The 19,493-nt window shown below is 58.8% G+C and overlaps 1 protein-coding gene across 3 annotated transcripts; it reads left to right on the top strand.

Moving 5' to 3' along the window:
- Positions 1-552: 552 nt before the first annotated feature.
- Podn (podocan) lies at positions 553-18,851 on the top strand. Of its 3 annotated transcripts, XM_055629067.1 has the most exons (13): positions 553-656; positions 2,464-2,584; positions 4,354-4,415; positions 6,669-6,985; positions 8,163-8,256; positions 9,328-9,392; positions 10,172-10,281; positions 10,902-11,058; positions 11,362-11,477; positions 11,739-12,396; positions 15,024-15,172; positions 15,935-16,142; positions 17,978-18,851. In XM_055629067.1, the coding sequence occupies exons 4-12, from the start codon at positions 6,674-6,676 to the stop codon at positions 16,113-16,115; spliced, it is 1,842 nt and encodes a 613-aa protein (XP_055485042.1). In that variant the 5' UTR covers positions 553-656; positions 2,464-2,584; positions 4,354-4,415; positions 6,669-6,673; the 3' UTR covers positions 16,116-16,142; positions 17,978-18,851. The 3 variants fall into 3 exon arrangements, with proteins under 3 accessions (XP_055485042.1, XP_055485043.1, XP_055485044.1); XM_055629068.1 differs by lacking the exon at positions 553-656 and having other exon boundaries at positions 2,448-2,584; XM_055629069.1 differs by lacking the exons at positions 553-656; positions 2,464-2,584; positions 4,354-4,415 and having other exon boundaries at positions 5,114-6,985.
- Positions 18,852-19,493: the final 642 nt, after the last annotated feature.

Below are 19,493 nucleotides of genomic sequence, written 5' to 3'. Positions count from 1 at the left end.
GGAGGAGGAGGAGGAGGAGGAGGAGGAGGAGGAGGAATTTTGCTGGGAAGGGGCCCAGCAGGGTCTTGGCTGGGGCCGCCTTAGCCACAGCCCAGGACCCCGGGGTGGGAGAAGGGAACAGGAAAGGCGCTTGTGCCCGGAACGGCTACAGAGTGCTCTCGGGCATGGGGAAGAAGCTGAGCGCAGAGGCCCTGGATGGAAGGAGCCTGTCCGCAGGTGAGGGGGCCTGACTGGGTGCGGCCCTCCCCCCAACCCCCGCGCAGGCTGGGAGCCGGAGGTGGCGACCGGGAGGCACCCCGCCTGGCCGGTGCTGGGTGGGGGCGTGGTGCGGCGGCCCTCCGGGGGCGGCGGCCGGGGTTCCCGGGAAGCGGGGCCTCGCCAAGCCTGGCGCCTGGGGCGCGGGCCCTCCCTCCCTCCTTCCTCCCCTCCCTCCCTCCGGCCCTCCCCGCGCCCGGCGGGACCCTGCGCCTGTGTCGGGAGAGGCCGGCGGCCGGCAGATGCTCGCGGGGCGGGGGCCGGGGGAGAGGCGGGGAGACAGAACCCACAACAAAACTTGGCGGCGCTGCGCGCGCGGCTCTCCTTGAATGACAGGAGCCCGGCGAGCGCGGCGGACGCCCGGGAGCCCGTTCCGCCGGCGGCGCGGCGCGCAGCAGCAGGTAGGAGCGCGGCCGGCCGGCTGGGCCGAGCGAGCGCGGGCCACACGGCCGCGCCCGGGCTGCCCGCTCCGGCTCCTCGCCCGGAGCCCTAGCCGCCGCCGCCGGGGAGGGTCGCCGCAGCCCGGCCCGCGGACCCTGCGCCAGGGGCACGGGCGGCCACACCTCCTCAGCGAGGCAGGAGCCCCGTGGGCTCGGGATCCGGGGGCAGGGGGCGCCTTTTCTACTCGCTGTTCGGAGGTCCCGGCCCTCGGGCTCCTCCCGCTGCGCACATCTGGAAGGAATCTGCGAGCGGATGGGGAGGGGAGGTGGAGGCACACGGCCCGGTGACAGGGACTGTGGGGGCAGGTGGAACCGGGAAGGGGTCTGGACCTCTGCGCTGAGCGCCTGGGCCCAGGGCATCCTGCGGCTTTTCCCGTCAGTTCGTCGGGGGCTCCACCGAGTCCGACGATGACCGCCTTACGGACAGAAACGAGCACAGAAAGGCAGAAACCGGTGCCCAGGGCGCCTGGGCAGGTGAGGCGCACAGCCGAGCCGCGAGACTTGGCTTCGCCCACCTCCGTGGGACCTAACTCGGGGGACGCTGCGTAACTCCGGCCGTAACCCCGCCGTCTGTCTAGTCAGCTGCTTCCAGGGGGACAGGAGAAGGGGCCGGGCAAGGAGCGTGGTCATCCCGGGTTGTGCCTGTCACAGAACCACCATCAGCCCGGGGCTGGGTCAGGGTAGGTGGCGGACTGGGACTGGCGAGGTGAAATGCCTGACCTGCAGTCAGGTGGAAGAGGGGGTGGGGTCGGCTTGGGGCTCCTGGGCTGGGGCCCAGGTTGGGAGGCAGCTGCAGCCAAAGCTGCTGGAGGAAAGCAGGCGCCCAGGCTAGGATGCAGGCATGCGAGAGGTGGCGGGAGGATGCGCCTTAAGCCACCTGAGCGTCTGCGGTGGAATGCGCTCTGCCGGGGCATGGGGCGCGAATAGGCACGTGGGGTGCGAGCTGGGAGGACCCCTGGGTGGGCCTATCCTCCTCTACTCCTCCCCTTTGCCCTGGAAAGCCAAAATGATCAGACCCCGGGCTCACAGAGAGCACAGCCCTGGGAAAGTCCTGGGCTGCTCTGGGAAGCTCATCAATGAACGGTCTGGGCTTCTGCGCTCCCCCCCCCCCCCCCCCCCGCTCTTGGAGCCCTAGGCTCCATCTTCTGTGTGCAAGGTAAGAAGTATCAGATCAGTGACTTTGTGCATCTCTGTTCTCTCTGTCTGAATCCTGGGTAGGAGGTGGCACCCGTGGGCTTATTGGAGTCATACCTAAGGGTGCTGGTCATGACTTATTTGGAACCCTAATGGCTTCCGGGCATGGTGGTTTATGACCTTTGCAACCTGTGCCTCCATGCCCAACTTCTACTCCCGGTTTACCCTGCTTAAACACATCTGCCTCTACTCACACCTTGGAGGGCTTTTCTTTCCCTTTTTTTTGGGGGGGAGAGAGGGGGACTACTGCTCAGCCTTCAAGACCAGCTCAGGGGCATGGGCAGAAGACAAACTTTAGTTCTAGTCTTAATTTTAATTAATTAATTAATTAATTGATTGATTGATTAATTGATTAATCTGTTTCTTTATTGTGTGTGTTTGTGTGCACACGCCATAGAGCATCTGTCTGAAGAGAACTTGCCAGAACTAGTTGTCGTCCTCTGCTACATGGGTCCTGGGGTTGCAACTCCAGTCACCAGGCTTGGAGGCAGGAGCCTTTACGGGCTGAGCCACCACGCCCTTGCTCTTCTCCTTTTTTAAAGACTTGTTTTTAATTATGCGTCTATGTGTGCAGGTAGGTGCTGGCAGAGGCCACAGGTATCCGGTCCCCTGAAGCTGGTGCTCCAGGCCCTTGTAAGCCATCCCAGTGAGTGCTGGACTCACATCTTCTGCAAGCGGAGTACTGCTCGTAACAGGTGGGCCATCTCTCCAGCCCCAGCCTGTTCTTCATCATCACCACCATCATCACACGCTAAGTTAGAAAGCAGGGAATTTGAACACATGATAGTGTAGGTCTTTCTTCCCTGTCTTTCACAAATTCATTCAACTCCCAGAATCGGGGGTGGGGGGCGGTCAGCCTAACCTTGAAGGACAAGCTAAGACCTCTGGGCAGAGGTCTGCTGAAGAGACGAGGTTTCTGGGGTGGGCAGCAGTGGGAGCCATTTGCATTTGAGTTTCCAGCCTGCAGATTAGGGACACAGCTCCTGCGTACTCTCGAGCTTTCTACTGCTCCAGCAAACTGTAGCCGGGAAGAGGGCTGGGACTCAGTGAGTATTCACTCAACACACGTGCGGGGGGCCGTCTGAGCATCTGCTCCGAGCCCTGTCTGTCCTTCCTATCAGCTCTGGAATCTCGTCCCTGCTTTCTATCCCTGTACCAGCACTCTGGCCTCTTTGTCCCTTACACAGCCTTATCCACAGCCTGCCTGTTGCCCTCCTCACTCCAGCATCTCCTCAGCTCCCAGGAACCAGGCTCATACTCCATGGCCTAACCTGCCCTGCACTTGTGGCCGTTGTGCCTGCTTGTGTCATTCCCAGCTCTCACCTGCTACAGACAGTCTGGTGAGCTCTGGGAGCTTTCCACACAGACTCTGGACCCCAGGCCTTCACACGCAGTGACTCTCTTGCCCTCTTGCCTGATGCTTGCCAATCAGAATGGCTAGTCAAGATTCAAATTCCTCTAGGAAGACATCCATGACAATGTTGTGCTTGCTCTGGGCCCCTGTGATCTCTATGCCTTACTGTCTCATCTCAGTCTGTGTATCAGACTCTAAAGCAGGACTGTCCAACAAATATGATGTGAACCACAAATGCAGCTGTAAAGTGTTCTAGAAGCCACATGAAGAAAAATAAAATGAGAGGCCAGAGGGATGACCCAGTGAGTAAAAGCACTAGGCATGTAAGTCTGAGTTCAATCGCCAGAATCCCCGGATACAGAAGGACACATCTGTAATCCCAGCATCCCTATAGCAAGATGGGAGGCAGGGGCATAGCATGGGGAATGCAGTACAGGCTTAGAAACAAGAGTGGAAGGAGATGCTCCTGACCTCTACACGCCCGCCATGGTATCCATTCTCTCTCTCAGGGTTCTTAATTTTTATCTTACTATGTAGCCTTGGTTGTCCAGAGAGAGGTCAAGGCCTGCCTCTGCCTCCGGAGTCCTGGGATTAAATGCATGCACTACCATGCCCAGCTACAAATAACTTTTTAAGTAAAGTAAGACAGATGAACTTAATTTTGTTTAACCCAATATATGAAAAGTATTACTCAGCCAATATAAAATGAACGAGGAATTCTACACCATTAGTATTAACGAAGTGTTTTGCATTCTTTTCTACGGTGCCGTTAAAATCCATGCACACTCAGTTCAGCATGGACTAGCCACAACTGAAGTGCTCCGTGGCCACACGGGGCAGTGAGCCTCCACGGGAGTGGACAGGGGATCATGAACCTCTCAGGCAGGAGCTTGCCCCAGGCTTCCACCAGGACCCCAGCACTCGATAGCTCCCACAAGAGCAGCATGGGACAAGGTGGAGGCCCCAGCTCAGCCTGGCCCCTTAACAGCCGTTAAGCTGGCTGACCCCACTGGGCTGCTTCTGCTTGCTGGTCTCTAAAGTAGTGACAGAAACACTTCCAGGTTGGTTCAATATAGATTGAGTGTTGATATAAATTATGTGTCCGCACAGATAAGCCTGTGGATTTTTTATGGAGACAAGCCAAAGGTGAGGGAGGAAAACCAGCCTGTCCAGTGAGTACCCTGTGTATGCGAGGACCTGTGCCTTCCCTGCGCCCCCTCCCTGTCCCCTGCTCTGAGGCGCACCCCACCGCCCCCTGACTGCTTTGGCCAGGAGACTATGGAAATAGCTGTGGGGGAGGGGAATGCCCTGTGGAGGGGTGGCAGGAGGTGGAGGGCCAGGCTCTCACTTGCACTCACTGATGTGTGGGCTCCCTGGTCCTCTGCCAGGCTAGCAGGCTGGGGCTCCAGTCTGCTTAGGGCACATGGACGGTAGGGTCAGGGGCCTGGATGTCACTCTCTTCTCTTCCTGCCCTTTCTCTGGGATATCTAGTCCTCCCAGGGACCATTTTATACTGCCGGCCTAGCTGAGCAGAGGACAGGGGTGCAGTCCACTTCACCCCTGTTTCGGGCCCGGGGCTGGGTGCGAGATGGGGTATCTGAGGCAACCGGAGCATGAAGCGGTGTCTGAAACAGTGAGGCCACGGGTGGCTCCAGCATCTTCTTGGGGATGATGGCTTGAGACCGGCTAGACCGAGAAATCTAAATGAGGTCTAGACATGGGATGGGGTGAAGAGGGGACGGCAGAATGGGTAATGAAGTGGGAGGGGACCGTGCTATGGTTCTCAACCTGTGGGTCGCGACCCCTCTCGCAGACGCCTCCCATATCAGGTTATCACAGTTCTGGAGTAACATGGAAATAACTTCATGGCTGGGGGTCACCACAGCATGAGGAATGATATGAAAGGCTCATAGTATTCGGTTGAGAACTGCTGGAGTGGAGTCATGGGAGGGAGACATTCATGTTCATTCATTTATTGAGCACTGACTGTGTGCATCTCGTGGACCTACGGATTGCCCTTGGAGGGCACTCCTATTACCATCTCTAGGATAGGTGAGAAACGGAAATTTAGACTGTTTCAAAGCTTGCCAAAGTCTGGGGAGAGCCCGAGCTAAGCTCACAGCTCTAGCCATTGGTCTCCACGGCTCACCCTCCAGCGTCGCTGCCAACTTCCCGGTTTCCCTAGTCCTGCCGTGGCAAGCTCTGGCCCTTCCTGCTGCTGCCTGGTGGGATTTCCTGAGGGAGTGTGAGGGAGCCTGGCTTGTGTGCTGGTGACTGCTCCAGGCAGGAATCGGGGGCCGGAGCCCAGGCGTTCACTGCGACGCCTCTCACTCCCCCACTCAACGGAGCACGGTACAGGGTCCTCGTGGTGGCAGCCGCTCCCGTCGCCTGGCGGCATCAGATGCCCTGTGTCCGTTGTCACACTTTGTCCTGACAGGACTGTGGGGCTGGACAGCACCCGCCTGGGACAGAGGAGGAAGCTGAGGTGCAGTGAACTGGGGGACGGGGAGGCTTTGGTTGCCACCTGTTGCAGCTCAACACACTCCAGGGACATTTCTGAGTCCTTGGGGTGCTAAGCCCTGGCCTGCGGGACCTTGGGGACAATGGTAGCCGAGTATCCTCAGCCTGTGGCTGTCCCTGCTGCACTGGAGACTGTCTGCAGGGGCAGTGGTCGAGTGAACATGTCAGGCCCTGCTGAGGTCGGCTGAACATCAGGAGCGGGACTCAGCCGGTCACAGGACGGCAGCAGGCTGTCACCTCTTTGCCTGGCTTTGGGGTCACTCAGCCTGAACCCACACGTACAGTTACCCTCAGCCCAGGTGCTGTGACTTGCAAGTGTTCACAACCCAGCTCAACTATTGCTAAGCCTCCACCCCCCTACACACAAGCACACACACACACTAACACAAGAGAGGGAAAGGGCATTTTGAGCAAAAAGAATAGCACGTGCAAAGGCCTGGAGCGAGGGGCCCCTCGTGGGCCCTAACAGTCCTGTGTAAGTGAGGTGATGGTGGGAGAGGGAGCTGAAAGAGGGGCAGGGCCCAGTCCTGGGATCCTGCACGTGACCTGGGGTCACACCTGCCGTGGGAGAGACAAACGCTTGCCACGTTGACCATGTCAGGGCAACAGGAGTTTAGCAAAGTCCGTCCGGGTCCTGCCTCAAGCTTCCTTTCTGTGAAGTGGGGGTTCAAACTCCCCAGGACGCAGGCTGATGAGGGTCACAGAAGCCCCAACAAGGACAGGGCTCTATGGCCCTTCCATCCCCTGCCGCAGGGAACATTTCCGATGAGAGAGGGTTGGCAGTCGTGAAGGTCGAGAGCGGCCAACTGCCTTCTGACCTGTCATGGCTTTCGATGGCCGTCGCTACGTGTCCCGTGGATGTGCCTGGCTGGCACGGAGGCGGGCCTGAGCCACTCCTCCCACAGGCACCATGGCCAGCGGCAGGGGCCTGCCACTCCTGCTGCTGTTGCCCCAGCTGTTCCTGGGCCCCGCGCTGGCTGTGAGGGCACCTGCGGTTGGCCGAGGCGGCACCCACGGCCCCAGCCCCGAGGAAAATGAGTTTGTGGAGGAGGAGCAGCCCGTGCTGGTCCTGAGCCCTGGGGAGCCCGAGCTGGGCCCGGCCACCATCGACTGTCCCCGGGAGTGTGCCTGCTCCCAGGAAGGAGTAGTGGACTGCGGTGGCATTGACCTCCGGGAGTTTCCAGGCGACCTGCCGGAGCTCACCAACCACCTCTCCCTGCAGGTGAGACTGAGCCGGCGGTCGCCCCCACCCCCAGCCGCCAACCCCAAGCCTTCAACATGGTCGCATAGCAGCTCCTTTCTCACCCAGATCCTCCAATCTTCACCGCTCCTCACCGCCCCCAGATTCAGGGCATCAGGACAGATGAACCTCACGGAGTCCTGGTCCCATCCTTAGGGCACCGGTGGTGTCCTGGTTACAGAGCCCCGAGGTGCAGCCTGGTTTGTGGAGGAGTCTGGGCTAGTCAGCTCGTAGAGTGTGAACGTCTCAGCACAGGCGGGCACAGAGTTGCCCAGCCGCTGACTAGATAGGGCACCACTAACACACCGTTGCAGAAGGGGATCCAATCCTAGAAGACAGTGGGACCAGAGCATACAGTGAGGGTGCCGGCCCCTGGCTCGCCTCTCCAGGGAGATCCCAGGAAGGCCGGAGAGCTGCCTGTCACTCCGGCAGTCGGGGCAGGGCTGGACAGGACGAAATGAAGGCAGTTCTTACAAGGCTCCTTTGCCCCAGTCACATACAGACTCATGTGCCTGCTGTGGGTGCCTCTGGTTCTGGGAGGGGCGCTGGGAGGGACGTGATCCTCCCCTGACTTCAGGTGTTCACAGTTCAGGGGTCGAACAGACAAGTGAGTTAAGAAGTCAAATAGAGGTGAAAGGGCTTGGCCAGCCAGGGGTGGCACACGCCTTAAGATGTGATTGAAATCACAGCACTCCGGAGGCAGAGGCAGAGGCAGAAGCAGGTGGATCTCTGAGTTCGAGGCCAGCCTGGCCTACAGTGTGAAGTTCCAGGACAGACAGGACTACAAGGAGAAACACTGTCTCAAAAAACCAAAAAAGAAAAGAAAAGAAAGAAAAATGGGGTGGAAGGAGAGGATTTAGGCTACGGGCCAGGCCCTGGATGGCTTTCCAGAGCACATGGGCCTCAGAAACCTAGACTTCCAAGGGGAGTGGGGACTTCAGGGTCAAAGCAGGGAAACCGCTTCTGCTTAGGGCACGGCTCCAGGTGGCTGCTGGTACAGGTAAATCCCTACATGTGGGCTCTTAAAAGTGGGGCTGGCACAGGTTTGCGCTGTGCCCTGTCTGCCTCAGGAGACACTTCCAAGGCAGGTGCCCCAGAGAGGGAGGCTTCACCACCCCCACCCCCACCCCCCAGCTGCTGCTGCCCTTTTTCCCCCCAGAACAACCAGCTGGAGAAGATCTACCCCGAGGAGCTGGCGCGGCTGCAGCGGCTGGAGACGCTGAACCTTCAGAACAACCGCCTGACTTCCCGAGGTGAGGACTGAGTTCCCCAGGTGAGGGACACTCAGGCTGGAGTGAGGGGTGCGGGGGAGCAGGGCGGGGCCTGCAGACCTCAGGGTGGAGGGAGGCCAGGGTTGTGTGGGGCTGGCAGGGAGGCTCTCTGATGTGGGCCCGAGCCTGCTGTGGGTGTCTGAGACCCGGGAGGTGGGTCCTGGGCCGTTGAGAGCAAATGCTTCCTGGGACCTTGTCAGAGATTCTCCAATTTGCAAGGGCCTTAGGATCCGAGAGCAGTGTTAAGTTGCTTTTTTTCCCCGAAGACAAACATAGTACATAATTTTGGAAAAACAAAGTGGGAGGGAAAAAAAAATCCTTCACAATCCCTCTACTTTGAATCATCATTGTTAAGATTTTGGTATTCTCCCTCCCCTTGTTTTAAAAGAAAGCATCTTTATTGATGTGTAACTTATATGCCATAAGCAACCCAATTTCAATGTGTTTTAGTGAGTTTACACAGTTACAGCCACGTCTGCGCCCTGCAGTCATTCACCCTAGTTTGTTTTGTTTTTTTTTACACCCAAGCCCAACTCCTGCATTAGCAGCAGCGGCTGCTTTGCTTCACTTTAGAAATTTGTTTCTCTCATGGTTGTTTGCTAGCGCACTCTCTCTGGCTGTCCTCACACACTCCGCGGAAGAGTATTCCACCGAGAGAAAGCCCGTGGTTTATGTAACTGTTCTCCTTTGACTTGGACCCGTCCCAGCATCTGGGGGTCCTGGAGCAGGAACTGGATGTCAGAGGCCAGCTCGGGGTTGGAGAGGAGCCAGTCTGACTGTACCAAGCTATCTGTCAGCAGGGACCAGCTTGGCTGCACCTGCCTGTAGGTGGGGCTGAGATTGAAGAGGGGCTCTGACCCCCTGCAGCCGTTCCCAGGGAGCCCTTCTTTCTGGCCAGAATGTTAGGCTGGGTCACTCAGTCCCTCAGCAAGCTTGGGCCACGTGAGCAGGAGAAAGATGTCAGGATGGACGCTGGAACTGATTGCAAGTGGGTGGTTCGTCTGCTCCCTTGTAGCATCTTCTTTATCCAGGGCTCTGACCTGTCCTTTAAAGGGCTCCCAGAGGAGGCATTTGAGCATCTTACTAGCCTCAATTACCTGTACCTGGCCAACAACAAGGTGAGGGACATGGAGTGTGTGTGGGGGTGGGCTTCCCTGAGGTGGGCGGGCTCCCCTTCCCTCCTGCTTTTCTCTTCCCTTGAGCTCTGTGGTTGCTCCCAGTGTCCTTCAGCCTGGCCTCTGGGTCCCTGTTGCCCCGGATGTTGAGAAGGGGGCTCATACCGTCTGCTATAACCTAGAGCATGTCTGATAATAAAGCAGCCAAGGCCTCCAGCACACACGGGCAGAGGGAGAGCCCAACATGTCACACAGGCACTTGGAAGGCTTCTTGGAGGACATGGCATTTGAGCAAAGCAATGAAGGGCAGGCAGGTTCTAACCTGGGCCCAGGGATGGCTGTTCAGTGGGGGTAGCTTTCCTGCTCCCTGGTACTCAGGTGGGAGGGTCGTTTGAGTCCAGAAACATGAGACAAGCCTGAACACAAGGAGAACTGCTTCAAAATGTATAGAAGTAAATAATAAACAAAGTATGGAGTGAGTGAGGCTGGCCTTCCCTTCACGCATGGGGCAGAGAGAACAGCTTTTCAAATCACACTGTTTCTTCTGACCTCTAATCCTTCCCCATGGGCCCAGCAGGCCACCAGAGCAAATGGCTTTGATTGCCAGGCTAAGGGCTACACAGGCTGGACATACTTTGTTTGCATAAAAGATGGAACAAGTTTCTACATTAGAAGTTCCAGGGAAGAACCAAGGGAAGGGGAGCAGATGGGCCCTCAGTGGCAGGGCCCAGAGCTCACTTCTGCACCTCTATTGGTCTCTCTGCCGGCTCTTCCCTTTCCAGCTGACACTGGCACCCCGATTCCTGCCGAACACCCTGATCAGTGTGGACTTTGCTGCCAATTATCTCACCAAGATCTACGGACTCACCTTTGGCCAAAAGCCAAATCTGAGGTCAGAGGAATGAGCCTGGGTGTGTGGGGTGAGCGTGGAAGGTTTGTGGAAAGCTGAGGCAAAGCCAGAAATGCAGGCAGACCCTGAGAAAGGGCTCGCTGGGCCATGGGTCGTGGGCCATGCTCAGGGCTGTGGTGAGGAAACACCCAGGGCCTGGCGGAGCTCAGGATCCAGAAGCTGAGACCTGAGGGGTGGGGAGGCCTCTGTCCAATAAATGAGGAGTAGTACCCTAGGCACGGGAATGGGGGGGGTTCTGAGCAGAAAGAGCAGCCTCCAGAGGGTGGAGCTGCCCTTTCTTGAAGCTGCTCAAGGCAGTATGACCACTCCCAAGACTTCCACACCAAACTTCATATGAAGGATCCGGGCTGGGACCAAACTTCATATGAAGGATTTCGGCCACTAATTTACGTGGTGACTTCTAGCAGGGTGCTGAGCCCTCTGTCCCTGACCATACTGTGGGGTTCTGAAGCTCTTTTTAACTCCACATCCCTGGGTTAAGAGGGTAGAAAAGTGCCCCAGGCCCTCCTCTCAGCCGGAGTGAGAGTTTGAAGGCACACAGCAATGCTGGCCGAAGGGCCGGGGAGCCCGGGCCGGGTGAAGACTTGGGCCTCCATCCGCAGGTCTGTGTACCTGCACAACAACAAGCTGGCAGACGCCGGGCTGCCGGAAAACATGTTCAATGGCTCCGGCAACGTGGAGATCCTCATCCTGTCCAGCAACTTCCTGCGCCACGTGCCCAAGCACCTGCCACCTGCCCTGTACAAGCTGCACCTCAAGGTGGGACGCTGAGGTGGCCAGGAAGGGTCGAGGCAGACCCAGGGCCCAGCCCAGCACTGCCGAGGGAGGGAGAAGCGTGGCCCACGGGTCTGGGAGTAGGTGGCAGGAGTATCAGCTACCTTGGGGGACAGTCTGGGCGCCTGGCCTGCAGGGTGGGTTCGAAGGGGCTCATCCCACCTGGTGCTGCAGGCCCGACTGTCCCTCCCGGCAGCCCCCAGGTTCCTCTGCACACCTCACCTGGAGCGGAGAGGTCTGATTCTCGCCTCTGCCTCTCACTCCGCCCCTCCCTCTCTCCCCTTCCAGAACAATAAACTGGAGAAGATTCCTCCTGGAGCCTTCAGTGAACTGAGCAACCTGCGGGAACTGTACCTGCAAAACAACTACCTGACAGACGAGGGCCTGGACAATGAGACCTTCTGGTGGGTCCCCGAGTTGCCCAATCCTCTGCATCGCCACGGCATCTGGAAGTGCGGGCCGGGTGGGCACTCGGCTTGTCCCCAGCTGGGCGCGGCCGTGTGTCCACTTTTCCTTGCTTGCTGTCTCCGGAGGAGCTTTGGGGCTTCCATCTGCTGCCGTTTCTGTCTCCGGGAACCAGTCACGCGTTTAGAAAAGGGCCACAGGGATGACAGGTGTGGGACGCAGGCGCCTGTCTAGCATCCTGATTCCCTTCTTTCTCCCAGGAAGCTCTCCAGCCTGGAGTACCTGGACCTGTCCAGCAACAACCTGTCCCGGGTCCCGGCCGGCCTTCCCCGCAGCCTGGTTCTGCTGCACCTGGAGAAGAACGCCATCCAGAGCGTAGACGCCGAGGTCCTGACACCCATCCGCAGCCTGGAGTACCTGCTGTTGCACAGCAACCAGCTTCGGGCTGAGGGCATCCACCCGCTGGCCTTCCAGGGCCTCAAGCGGCTGCACACGGTCCACCTGTACAACAACGCGCTGGAGCGCGTGCCCAGCGGCCTGCCCCGCCGCGTCCGCACCCTCATGATCCTGCACAACCAGATCGCGGGCATCGGGCGCGAGGACTTCGCCACCACCTACTTCCTGGAGGAGCTCAACCTCAGCTACAACCGCATCACCAGCCCGCACGTGCACCGGGACGCCTTCCGCAAGCTGCGCCTGCTGCGCTCCCTCGACCTGTCCGGCAACCGCCTGCAGACGCTGCCTCCGGGCCTGCCCAAAAACGTGCACGTGCTCAAGGTCAAACGCAACGAGCTGGCCGCCCTGGCGCGCGGGTCTCTGGCTGGCATGGCCCAGCTGCGGGAACTCTACCTCACAGGCAACCGACTGCGGAGCCGGGCCCTGGGACCCCGTGCCTGGGTGGACCTTGCTGGCCTGCAGGTACTGAAGGACTGGGCCCAGAGGAGAGAAGATGGCGGCTGTACTAGGATGGCCGGCCTGAGCCCTATTCAGCTGCTAGGATGGGTGAAAGTTGTGCCAGGAGCCAGGGTCCCCCGGGAGAAAGCCAAATGGAGCTTGTCCACATTGGATGCCCGCCGGGGAGAGCCTTAGGGTTGGAGGGTCATGGCTGCGTAGTCCAAACTACCTCCAGGTGCCAGAGCAAAGGGCACAGTGAACACAGGAGCCTGTGTCTGGGCTGGCCAGGCTGGCTCACCACACACAGACCCAGGCTTGAGATGGGTGGTCATGGTGAGAGGTAGTCATGGCTGCAGGTCTAGGTCCCTGGTTCAGGGAGAGGAGGGGCAGCGTGGGCTCAGCCTCCTGAAGTACAGGAGTAGGTGCTTGCAGAAGCTGGGCCTTGACCTTGGAGGCTGGAACATTGCCCATGTCGATCTTACCTTTCACCGGAGGGCGAGGGTGGGAGACCCTGACCAAAGCCCTCTGGGGTCAGCCAGTGGGCGTGGCTCCTGTGACTGACTATGGAGGGATGGCCCCAAGAACCAACCCGTTTTAGGGACAGTGAGGTGAGCAGTGAGCGGGTGGGATTCACCAGAACACTGAAGAGGGTCCAAGCCTGCCACAGCAGCTCTGCTCCCCTCCCAGGGCCATTGATGACAGAGCTGAGAACCTCCACAATGCTGTCACCTCTCCCTCACACCTCCTCAGTCTCTCGGGGCTCCCCTTACTGAGGACTCTAGGCCTCAGGACCTGGGGGTTGCCTGAATTCTGGGTAGGAGGAGAGGCCTACATTTTAGAGAGGCCCACAGCATGTACCCTGGCTGTGGTGGCGGGAATTGCTATCAGGACTGGGGGGCGGGGGGGGAGTCTTCAGAGAATCCCAGGGAGAGGTGGAGGCAGAGAGGAGCCGGGAGGTACCCCGAGCTGAGCAGACGGGTGAGGCAGCGAGTTGTGCAGCGTGGCTGGAATCTCTCCTCAGATAGCCCACCCTGCTGAAGGCCACACATCAGAACCTGGCCTCTGTGCTGCCCTGATAGCCGTTCCTCAGCCTGGGCCCCAAACTCCACACCTGCCCCAAACTTCCACACTTCTTGTTGCATTTCCTAACTCTGGAAGGGGGAAGGGCCACACCCACTCACACTTGGAAGCGGCCCTTGGCAGACTCCTGGTCTCTGCTGCCTGCCTCAGCCAGCACCTAACGCATCTAAAGCTCTCTAGTCACACGGCTAATGCCCCAGGCTAAACCGCCCTGTTTCTGAGCTGAGCTCCCTGTTCCCTTGGGGTCCCAGGCCAGACGCTCTGCTGTGGTTTTCAAGCCTCCCTCTGCTGCTGCCCCAGCCCACGCAAACACTGTTCCTTTGGCTGGAAGCGCTCTACCTGCCTTTCTCACTGGACACATCCGTTCATTTGTTCATTGTTCCTTCCTTCCTTCTTTAAGTCTGGGAGGGTCCCCACAGTGTACTCAACACAGTCCTAGAACTGGGGATCCCGTGAGGAACCAGGGCCTGGGCCACCGCCAGTGATAAAGTATACCTAGGACTTATCCTGAGTATCACTTTGCCAAGGAAACATTCCTACCCTTTAGGAGGGCCAGGCAGGTTAGACAACCTCCCTAGCCTCAGCCTGGGCATGTGGTGAGTGAGCAGAGAGACATCGCACCGTGGCTCTTCTGACAGGTGGCTTGCTCCTTTTGCCTGAAATCCACCCTGCGCTAATGCCCTGGAAAGCATTTCCTGGCTCAGAGCTGGGTGAGGCCCTTCCTCATTACAGCCAAGCCCACGGCTTATTTTGTCAGGCTCTGGTCCACCGGCACAGCCTGTCTGGCTTCCCGAGTGTGGAGACGGCTCTCACAAAGTCCATGTCCCTGGCCCCCCCGTGGGCACCAGCCGTCTCTGGAATGGACGAGGGGGTGATAAAGCAGAGAGTGGGGAGGCTGCCAACCGCTGTGAAGACAAAATGGGAAGCAAGCCCGGTGGGCCGGGGAGGTGACAGAGTTGGAAGTTTTGGGCTCTGCTGCAGTCCTGATGCTGGCTGTGTAGGATCCGGGCCTCAGTGTGATGAGCCTGAATCCCAGCCTGTCAGGGTGATGAAAGAGCTTAAAGATCATGGCAGGCAGCACTAGCGAGGGTCTGGAAAAGGTGCATTGGCATTCTGAAGGGCAGCAGGGGTGACCAAAGAACCAGGGTAAGTCAGTTTTCCTGCCCCACTTCCCTGGCTACGGCTTCTCGGCTCCAAGCATGAGGTGACTCAGAGCCTGGCCGGCCTGGGGCCTGCTTGTGCCCTGCACATGTGGATCCTGACGTGTTTAGTCTGATGGAAGTGACAGGTGGGTTAAAGACTGTGACATGCAGGCTGTGGCTTCACGTACAAAGGCAGAAGGAGCTGGCTAGGAGCTACACCAATTAGAACAAATCTGTGGAGTCCGGCACAGCGTGTTCCAGACCCTTTGAAATGGATTAACCTCACTGAGCTGTTTCCCCACCTGGAAAACGTGGGTTGTCAGGCCCCTCCCCTCCCTAGGGTTCTTAGACCGAAATATAATGTGGCTCAATGGCAGCCTGTAAGCTGTTGGCAGGCGGGGTCCTTGACTCCCCTGCTCGTCTCTGCAGCTGCTGGACATTGCTGGGAACCAGCTCACCGAGGTCCCTGAGGGGCTCCCCCCGTCTCTCGAGTACCTGTACCTGCAGAATAACAAGATCAGCACCGTTCCTGCCAACGCCTTCGACTCCACCCCCAACCTCAAGGGCATCTTTCTCAGGTAGGAGGTCCTGGCAGGCCTGCTTGCACCCCCCCAACAGGACGGCAGAGGGGCAGAGGCACGGGAAGCAGCTTCCAGGTGGAGAGTGGGTGTGGAGGCTGGCTTCGGTGCTGTCTGGCCAGGGCGCCCTGGGCATGCTGCAGGACCCCACAAGCCCGTGCCTGCTCAGCCCCCGAGAGTGAGCACAGCTCTGCCAGGCCTGCCGTGGCTTAACGGGATGAGAGGGGAATCCCAAAGAGCATCTGCCTACCCCCGGCTGTGAAGACACGAGCGAGCGCTGTGTCCACAGCCAGCCAGGTGGGGCTGAGGTATCGGGCACATGCCTAGGTCCCCGGAGGGACTTCAGGGAATTCAGACTCCCACAGACTATGACTTGAGTGTCTGAGGCGGTGTTGGGCCTAACGTCAGGGCTGAGTACATCCCTTACCAGCTCAGACGTGGCCCGGCCTGTGTGCCAGCCAGAGGGTGGCAGAGGCAGCTCCCGGGACCGCCACTCTGCCTGTGTAGTGCCCAGAGGGAGACCTCTCTTGCCTCGCAGTTGGCAGTCCTCTGCCATCCCCTTCCTCTGAGCTGTGGGTGCTCCAACAGGTCTATTTCCCATGATGCACCATGCTTATCCTCCCTCCCCCCACCACCACACCATTATAACTTTCTGTGGCATTTCCCGGGCACCCACTCCCTGCCCACTCTCCCTTCTGAGCTGGGTAGGCATGAGGGCAGCAGCCTGGCCTCCTGCCGCTGACCCCATGGACCACCACCCAGGTTCAACAAGCTGGCCGTGGGCTCCGTGGTGGAAAGCGCCTTCCGGAGGCTGAAACACCTGCAGGTCTTGGACATCGAAGGCACCTTTGAGTTTGGTGACGTTTCCAAGGACCGAGGCCACATAGATGAGGAAGAGGAAGAAGAGGAGGATGAGGAGGACGAGGAAGAGGAGACAAGATAGAAGCAGAGTGACACAGATCTGATCCAGGTGGGTGGTCCGCAGGATGCCCCCCTCTCGCCGCCCTCTGCTGTCCCTGACCTGTCCTAGGTTGCTGTGTGTCGTCCTCGCCGCGCACCTTCATTTTGAAAACCTGTCAGTTCGTTTGCAGGTCGGATTGCACCATGGGAGAGACTGGTGTTTGTGTGTGTGTGTGTGTGTGTGTGTGTGTGTGTGGTTGCGCGTCCATGGAAACCAGTGTGTATGAGGCATTCTGACACAGGGAGAGGAGCAGGTGCTGGGAGATACCTGGAGGTGGGGGTTGTAGTCACTGTAGGCCGGAGAAAGGTGCAGACGCCGAGGAGGCTGCAAGAGCTTGTCCGGGGCGTCGAGGGAGAGAGCAGCCACATGGACAGGGAGTTTGCGCACACATGTAACACAAGCATCTACACACGTGTACATGCATACAGGCTTTACTCCAGGGCACAGTCACAGGCAAAAACAAGTAGATGCCTGTGTGCACAAGTGCGCCTGTGGATACATGCACAGAGGCGTGTCTGCGGGTACCGGCCCACACAGGTTTACATGTGGACATGCTTATTCACACACACCTAGCATGAGCACAGACTTCTCCAGAAGCTGCCTCAGTGCGAGGAGCCTGAGGGAGGTGGACACTGCTGAGCATCACTGGGTGTCCTTGTGGCTTCACGGGGGGCCACTGAGGGAGCAGTGAGGTGGCGAGAATGACAGGGAACCCAGGGAGTGCATTTGCTCTGGGGTGGCGCAGGAGGCGGGAGGCCGGGTAAAACTCATGGAGACCGCCCTGCTTGGTACTCCTTTCGGCACAGGCGGCATGGACCACGGCATGGCCGTGGGCTCTGCTGTGGGGTGCAGGGAGGAGGAGAGTGGGTGTGGGGGCTGCCGTGGGGGTTGCAGGAGGCCGGCGATTGTCCCGTTGTCATGGGAGGGCCCGGGAGCTGGGTGGCTGCAGTCCTGGCCAGGCTAGTGGCTTGATAAAGTCACAGCAGCCCGAGGCCCTCCGCTTTCTGCCCACACAGCGGGAGGTGCTAAGCAGAGACTCGGATTCACCCATGGCTGACTTCTGCAGTGATGTTGTGGGAGCGAAGAAATGGGCTATCTTAACAGTCTCTGTCCTGGGGGCCAGGCTTGGCAAGGAGGAGGGGCAGAAACATGGGGAGGGTGCTGAGACCGGGGCAGCTGATGGGAGTTTCCAGGGAGAGAGCAGTGGTCAGAGGGCACTGTCTAGGGTTAGTTCGGACTTCAGGGAATGTGCTAGGAGTTAGAAAGCCAGGCTCTGGCCATGGAAGGAGCCTGCTGGTCATGCCACAGTTAGGATGCTGATGAGCAGAGGGGAGCTGGTGGTGGTGTGGCTGTGTGGATGGAGACGGGGCAGCCACTGATGGTAGCAGGATGCATGGCAGGGTTGTGAGCATGAAGGGGCAGACCCAGCTCCCAGGGCCAGCTAAGGACGCACTATCCTTCAAAACTAGGGATCACCAGGGTGGTGGCGGCGCCTTTAATCCCAGCACTCAGGAGGCAGAGGCAGGTGGGTCTCTGGGTTCGAGGCCAGCCTGGTCTACAGAGTGAGTTCCAGTTCTCTGGCTCTCCTGAGAAGGGCTGTGGAGTGCCGGGGTGAGGGAGCATCTTTCTCCTCTGTGGAAGTCTGGCCAATCCAGTCAACTGAGCGGACTGCTGGGAGAAGCCCCAGGAGTTCTGAACTCAAGGCCGGCACCTCCTGCTTTTAGACTCCCAGGGTACTCCCTCATTCCCACCCATGGTGGCCTGGCTTCCAAAGCCCCCTGCCTCTGACCCCCTTCATCCAAAGCTGACCGTGGCTGTCCCTGACTCTCCACCGTGTTCCACAGGATGATGGACCACCGGACTCCTTTCTGCAGCCCGGGCCTGTGCCCCAGGAGTGTCCGCTTCTGACACCCCCAACGCTGAGCCCAAGGGGCTTCTGAACACCACAGGCTGAGCGCAATCTTGTGTCCCACCCTTTTCCGGCAATGAGCGTGTCACACAGCCAGACACGTGCAGATACTGCTTTACGACCACACCCCCAGCTTGGCCACACAGAGAGCTGGCTGCCCGTGACCCTCCAAACCAGCTCTCTGCACAATCTCACACACACACACACACACACACACACACACACACACACACACACACTTTGACCTCTGAGTCCACACTGGCCTGAAACACTCAGGCAGCGCCCCTCCCCAGTGTTCTCATACACAGAGTGGCCTATGTCACCAAAAGCTCTTGCTTCCAGCCACTTCGGGCTGTCACGGTCAGCCATGCCCCTTGTCCTCTGTTCTCCCCCTTGGGGACTCAGGGTTGTCTCCTTGCTCTGAGGCCTTCTGAGACTCACAAAAGCTGGCTTTTGTTTTGTGCCTTCCCTCTGGGGAGGGCACCTTCTGCCTTCCACCATGGCCTCCCCCCACCTAGGTGCTGGGCAGTCCGACTGTGGGGCGCCCCTTTCCTGTTGTGCCCTGGCAGGTCATGGGCACTCTCTGAGGACAATCTCAAGAAGGTGTGGGAGGGGAAGCAGCTGTGGGTGGCGGGTACTGGATCAGGGGTGGCGGTGGCGGTGGCTGCATTGGTCTTTAGTTCTGCAGGGAAGTTCTGGGTACCTTTGGTTTTCTTTAAGGAGAAAAAAAATATGAGGAGATTTAAAAAAATATATCTCAAAGCTGATTTTTCCTGTTACAGAAAAATTAATATAAAGCATTACCTCTGTCCTCGCAGCCGCGCTCTATGTGTGTGTGTCCGCGCTCGCGCTTCCCTCCAGGCGCTGGGCTGGCATCTGCCAGCCTGAGGTGGGTGAGATCCAACAAGCAGCACCCCTGACCTACAGAAATGAGGGCTAGCACCAGGACTGAGGGGCCCCACAGGCGTGGCACGGGGAGGAGGGATGGGCAGAGGAGCAAGGCAGGAAGCCAGGGAGCACCCTTTCTCAGGGGGTGGAGGTCTGCCTTTAGGCCTGCGCGTTTCCGCCTGGGTCCCACCTGGAGTGCCACCTTGGCAGGGAGGAGGCAGAGGGAGGACACGAGCCCTCCGGCAGGGCTAAGCTGGGGACGGTCCCTTTAGGTATCCCAGGGAAGAGGCAAAGCACGGGCCTAGTATGCCAGCCCCAGTGAGAGGGAGCTGGGCTTGGGTCAAAAGCTGTAGAGAGCTATACCTCGCCGCCATTGGGATCTAAACAACTTCGGGGATCCCCCTGACCCGGAAGTGTGTGGTGTCTGTCAGTTTCACCAAAATGTAGGACTCCTGCTAGCAGGGGAAGGCAGCTGGCCTCCTCAAAGGTCGAAAGAGGGGAGACAGGGAGGGCCAAATGAAGGCATGCTCGGGAAGGAGGAAGTAACTGGACATCTGCTCTCT

The sequence above is a fragment of the Psammomys obesus genome, unplaced genomic scaffold, assembly GCF_907164565.1.
Source record: "Psammomys obesus unplaced genomic scaffold, mPsaObe1.curated_primary_1811, whole genome shotgun sequence".
Lineage (NCBI taxonomy): Eukaryota > Metazoa > Chordata > Mammalia > Rodentia > Muridae > Psammomys > Psammomys obesus.
Note: the sequence above shows the minus strand (reverse complement) of the source record. Positions and strands in the feature narration are given on the sequence as shown.